The sequence below is a fragment of the Coptis chinensis genome, chromosome 7 (genome assembly GCF_015680905.1).
Source record: "Coptis chinensis isolate HL-2020 chromosome 7, ASM1568090v1, whole genome shotgun sequence".
In the NCBI taxonomy this organism is placed as follows: Eukaryota; Viridiplantae; Streptophyta; class Magnoliopsida; order Ranunculales; family Ranunculaceae; genus Coptis; species Coptis chinensis.
Genome location: NC_141462.1, coordinates 30,644,322 through 30,650,109, shown reverse-complemented (window position 1 = coordinate 30,650,109; position 5,788 = coordinate 30,644,322). Strand labels below are relative to the sequence as shown.

At 36.9% G+C, this 5,788-nt stretch overlaps 1 protein-coding gene across 3 annotated transcripts; it reads right to left on the bottom strand.

Annotated features, from left to right (window-relative positions):
• LOC147487086 (putative polygalacturonase) lies at positions 1-3,853 on the bottom strand. Of its 3 annotated transcripts, none has more exons than XM_086573146.1 (7): positions 2,886-3,853; positions 2,439-2,496; positions 1,803-2,132; positions 1,514-1,640; positions 1,228-1,402; positions 963-1,039; positions 1-774 (listed from the first exon to the last, which is right to left on the bottom strand). In XM_086573146.1, exons 2-7 carry the CDS (start codon positions 2,469-2,471, stop codon positions 80-82), a joined length of 1,437 nt encoding a protein of 478 aa, XP_086429272.1. In that variant the 5' UTR covers positions 2,472-2,496; positions 2,886-3,853; the 3' UTR covers positions 1-79. The 3 variants fall into 3 exon arrangements, with proteins under 3 accessions (XP_086429272.1, XP_086429271.1, XP_086429270.1); XM_086573145.1 differs by having other exon boundaries at positions 2,439-3,019; positions 3,101-3,853; XM_086573144.1 differs by having other exon boundaries at positions 2,439-3,853.
• Between the last annotated feature and the right edge of the window lie 1,935 nt (positions 3,854-5,788).

Below are 5,788 nucleotides of genomic sequence, written 5' to 3'. Positions count from 1 at the left end.
TTACAAAGAATAAGGTTGTGAGATTATTATACTGAGATATCAGCTCGTTTACAACTTTACAAGTACGGACTTGAATCCATTAATAAGAACAAGTGTTCATCTTAACATCCTCTATAGGTAGCCTATCAGTTGGAAAGTGACAACTAAAATCTTTTCCTGCAGCCTTATCAGGCAACAAGGCACAAGGCTTGGGAGTAACACCACTTGTAAATCCGGCAATATCAGTACAGTTCCATTGCAATTCCTTCGGTTTTGCGGATAGCCCAATATTCACATTAGAGATGCAAATTCCTGTAAACTGGTTGCCCTTCATCCCTGCCAAATTTGCAGACATGGTGACATTTTCTGCTCTTATGTCATTGTAATTGATGTTCTGAATCACTGGAAGTGCTTTCGGGTCGGTATTGTTGTCAGGGTGTGACCCATACATTCCGGTCATCCAGAAAACATACTTCATGGTGTGCATTGTCACGTTTCTTACAAAGATGTCTTTAACATATCCTCCTCTACCTATTGCAGTTTTAATTCGAATTCCAGACTCTGTATTTATCGCTACGGTGTCTTCAATCCTAATATCCTGTACTCCACCAGACATTTCACTGCCTAGAGCTATTAGAGCACTATCAGGGGAAATGCAAGTGAGCCTTCTGATGATTACATGCTGTGTTGGAATTCCTACTTTAATTCCATATTGATCCCAACCACTTTTTAACGAAATGCAGTCGTCTCCTGAGACTATGTAGCAGTCCTCAATTAGCACATTCGAGCAAGAGTCTGTAGAGAAAAGGAACACAAAACATTACATTTGGCCAATAAAAACGGTGAAAGACTTCACTTAGCTGAATCAAATTGTTTTTACCAGAATGTTGTGGTGCACAGAACACGAAATAATTAACTTGGGAATGTAAGATCATAACAAGGCGCGACTTAGAAGCTTAAACTTAGCAACTAAAATGTTGTACCTGGGTTAATGCCGTCAGTGTTAGGTGAAACTGGATCGTATGGAGCATGGATCGTAAGCTTTTGGATGATAATATTGCTGTATTTTCAGAAGAATATTTTATCAGAAGATAATTAAGGTCGTGAACTAGCTAGTTCGTCAACAAAGATTAGTACTCACGCACATTGTATGTAAAACAATAAAAGTTCTATTGAATCTCTTGAGACTGAAAATTTGCTTGCTAAGAAGTGACAGAAACGAAAATAAGTTTCAAAGTAGTACTGAACCTGCTGTAAACTGGATGAACAACCCATTGTGGAGAGTTCAACAATGTGAGATTAGAAATCTGTATCTGTTTAGAGTACAAAATTTCAATCAATGTTGGGCGGGTGTATTTCAACTTGTCCTGGTGGTACTTGTCCCACCATATTTGACCTTGGCCATCAATTGTTCCATTAGCACCTGTACGGCAGTAGTCTCAATATTAGATTTGTTGCATTTTGAATTGAGTATTTTCTTGTAGGTTAGTATGTATGATCTAGGTTCATACACTATGATAAATTTGAACGGTACCTGTGATTATAACATCAGTGAGATTGGTTCCATGAATGAAACTACTGTATCTTAGACCGTCACCAGGAGCATCTCTTCCTCTCCCATAAGAAGGCAAAACAGGAATGAGAGGAAAATCTTTCGCATCCTACAATCAGTTGGAGTGCAATGTTAGAAGTGAGGGTTGTATACCACACATCGTTCAACCATGTAGTCTGAGATTTTTAGCAATATTTAATAATTTCACCACTTCTTAAAGGATTGGTCTAAACGACTAAAAATATAGGCAACGTATATAAAGTAGCCGCACCTGAGAAGCAAGAATAACTGCATCCTTTTGGAGATAAAGTGTGAAATGACTAGTGAGATTGAAGCTTCCTGTGAGCCATTTTCCTGGAGGAATAATCAGCTGAGCCCCACCGTCTGTACTAAACTTGCTGAGATCGTCTATAGCTTTCTTGAAAGCCTTTGTATTGGATGTCTTTCCATCCCCAATTCCTCCATATTCAGTCAGTGATGCACTATGCTTTCGACAGCTTATGGCTGGATACTCCGAGTTTAACTTAATGGCTTGACGACAATCTACTCTGCCTACACTCACTAGTCCTAGTAAAACAATAACGAAAACCACCTCCATTGTCTGTGTAATTCAACAAGGAAAACACAAGAGGAAAATGATTAATACGTATATATAGGGGAAAACACTAAAATTAACCATGCCAAACAGAGCCTCAAATTGACTATTGGTTTAATGTTCCCCAATACTAATTTTGCATGAAATTGGCCACGGTCCAACCTTGAAGCATATTGACACCAAGGCCTTTTGACACAGATATAATTAACAAGAGTTCAATCGCAATAAAAGAACAACACAAACAAAGAGATCATGTAGAACAGGAACCTTGAAACTAATAAATGAGATGATGATAACAAGAGACGAACTTACTTGAAACATTGCCGGGGTGCTGCTTCTATCCATTCTTTGTATGGCAAGGAAGTCCTTACTACGATTTAATAAAGTATGCAGAGACTAATTTTAGACTCTGCAAATTTAGAATAACAGTCTTCTTTTCTTGGCAATTGTAATCACAAAAAATGTCTACTATTTCTAGAAAACTTATCTCTCTAGTCTAATTCAGTACATACATTTCGAAACAAACCACCAAAATGGGAGATGAAATAGCAGTTGAAATAGTGAGCGAAGAAGAAATGGCGCTAATAGAATCTGCCTTTCTTTCCGCTTCAAACAAATACTCATCACTCTCAATTCACTCTAATAATAAATGGAGAACACTCTCTACTTGTTCTTCTAGAAGAAAAGAAGAAGATATTGAGGATATTGGAAATAGTCGTAGTAGTAGTCAGAAAAGAAGTAAAAAGTACGAATCATTACTTGATAGATTTCGGAGGAAACGTGCACTTTCTGTTACTTGATACATATATCTCTCTTTTCTTAGATAATCTGTGCTTCTGCTAGATGATTTGTTCTTCCCTGTTTGGTTTGAGAGATACGTTGAAAACTCTTTGCTGAATAAACTACGTTCATATGAGTCCGAATGGACAAGGGTTTGATATATGCATTTATGAAAAACTTAAAATTTTCGATACCTGTAAGTGGTCGCACACTCGCACTCGCACTTGCACATTCACATGCTAGAAGGATTATTAATCTAAATGTATCTCGTTTTGCATTAGCTGAACATTACCTTTTAAATCCCGGTTAATCTTATTGTTTTTCGTTTGTTCACCATTAACTTCTTCATTGTTCTTAGAAAGGCTTACCAACACTATTGTTGTGCTTTGATGTCCAAACTGCCTTGATTTTCTCAAAATATTTGTGTCATTGAATTAGAAGCTGAGGTATAATGTTGAACTTTCAGAAGTCTGATTGTAGTAGTCACCAATGTGTGATGTATTGCTCAGTTTCCATTGATTTTCTCAGAACATTCTGCTTTCCTTGAATTAGAGTCAGAACGTAATGTTGTTTACACTGTACAATTATACCGATCATAAAAAGGTGAGGAATAATGTGCTATATTTGATCACCACTAAGAGTCTTCGACTCTTCGTCTTCAACTCTTCATAGCTCTGGTTGAAGGAATATTGCAACTTGATTTTGAAGTGCCCAAAAATCACCTTTTTTTTAGCTTTTGCTCCCATCCCACTTTTGCAGTATGCATAGTAAGCCAACTACCGCTCCTTATGGGTGCTTTCTTTGAAGAAACATCATCATCATCAATCACAAAGACATTTGATATGGTCGTCAAATTCAAGGCTGGAAGTGGTGAACGTAGCCTCAGTTTGGGATATACTTCGTATGGTGATAAATCGTTCAAAGTCTATTTTAGGGAAACCTTTAAATGATGTCTACCAAAAAACTTGTCGCAATTATACAAACCCGCATTATTAACTATGCAGTTTAATCATTTTTAAAGCTAATCGACATAAGAGAAATTAGTGATTGGTTGAAGTTTTAACTGGATACCGAAACAATTAAAAAAAAAAGGTACGAAATTAGCTTGCTTTGCTTTTTTTTTTTTTGGTGTGTCGTTAGGTAAGATCTTGACTATAAACAACCGCATAAAAAGACATATCAAAGAGGTGATTGTCATTTTCTGTCCCCTTGTGCTCGAGAGATGGGGAGTCTGTGAATCATATTCTCTTGTTGTGCCCTTTCTTTTAGAGAATCTGGTGCGTTTTTTTGTTCGAGTCTGGTATCTCTTGGGTGTGTCATGGTTTGTTGAAGAAGGTTTTAGCCTTGTGGAATTTGAGGGTCCATTCTCGGAACGGATGCCAATGCCGTTTTTGGAGCATGTTTCCTTTTGCAATCCTATGGGAGTATATAGTTGGATAGGGATAATAGACATTTTGAAATTACTACGATGTCTACGGGGAAGGTGGTTTTCCAATCAAAGCACATTTGTTTTTCTGGTTAAAAGTGCACGACAAGTTTTGAGACATTCCTTTTGAGGCTTTCGTGTGCAGATGGGAGTCCATTACGAGTTGATTATAGGATGTTTCTATGTTTTTTCTTCTCAGTTTACATTGTAGCTTGTACTATAGGATATCTATAGGTTAGAGGTTTCCAAATGAGCTAAAATTTTGTTGAGATGATCTTTATAGTGAGTAGATCATATCCATAAAAAAATTAGGTTTGAATTCATTTTCTATGTGAAGTTTTATGTTATGTGCCAAATGTGTGGGAGCATGGGGTATGTGGGTGATAATAGTGTGGCGTTAGTGTTAGAACTTAGAAGTGGGTGTTGTCAATTTGAGTTAGTCTTGGTAGGTTGGTAGGATTAGATAAGTAGTAAGTGAGTGGGCTGTTGAGGTTGTCCTAATCTTTAGGAATGTGGTCGTATGGGTAGTAGTAGTAACATGTATTATGGTGTCATTCAGTTGTAGTCAAGTTTATTTAAACTCTTTGGATCAATAAGAAAAAGTAGAGAATTGTTATTTGAAATCAAACTTGTGCTATAAAGGTCAAAGGCTCCTCCATTAGCCTTATTTTTTTACTTTATTCCATTTTATTTGTAGTTTCATATACAATATAATCTAGTTTGATTGTATCAAGTGGTATCAGAGCCGTTCGTTCTTTGGCTTGTGGTGATAGCATCTCATTGTTATCTTTGTCTTTATCGCGGTTCTTGTATCAAAAAAGAGAAAGAAATGAGCATCTTCTGTACTTTTATCTTTTGAAACTGGAGAATTAAGAGATTTAAAAGTTTCTTATACATTTATTTGCACCTCCTATACGAAAATGATATATCATTTAATACTATTTTTAACTTTCTTTCTGAAGACTCATCTTATCAGAAAAAGATTCAGATATCTCATGGTGTCTTAGGTAATTTAGAGGGAAAATTGGAGTTAGTTGCCAAACCTCTCCTTACCAGTCAAAATACACTGATATATTATGAAACATCAGTTTTGGAGACATATAGTATTTTTCAAAACCGACATTTTGTTCTATGCTAGTAACTGGTTTCTTCAAAATATCGACTTCATTGAAGGTGTCTAGAGGCGTACTGGTCAAGATTTGGTAGGTTGGGCCAAAGCTCTTGGGTTCGATTCCCCGTGGGAGTACTGGTCAATCAAGATTTGGGAGATTGGGTAAAGATTAGGAGGACACATTAACATACAAATAAGGGGTGGGACTGTGATATCGCGTCGGCGTCGGGTGCCTTGCATCTTTTGCTGCATACACAAAAACTTGAGTGCAATCATGAATTGTCTTGGGAACTGAAAGGTTTTTGCATAAAAATGCTTTGGTGAACTGAAGAGCCATCGTTCCCT

What these genes read in the sequence shown, in the direction of transcription:
- LOC147487086 (XM_086573144.1), bottom strand. Translation starts at nt 2,471, where the DNA reads ATGGATAGAAGCAGCACCCCGGCAATGTTTCAA. An exon ending in GTTCATCCAGTTTACAGCAG is followed by an intron (nt 1,040 to 1,227) that starts GTTCAGTACTAC and finishes CTGAAAATACAG; the next exon opens with CAATATTATCATCCAAAAGC. An exon ending in CACTGACGGCATTAACCCAG is followed by an intron (nt 775 to 962) that starts GTACAACATTTT and finishes TTTTCTCTACAG; the next exon opens with ACTCTTGCTCGAATGTGCTA.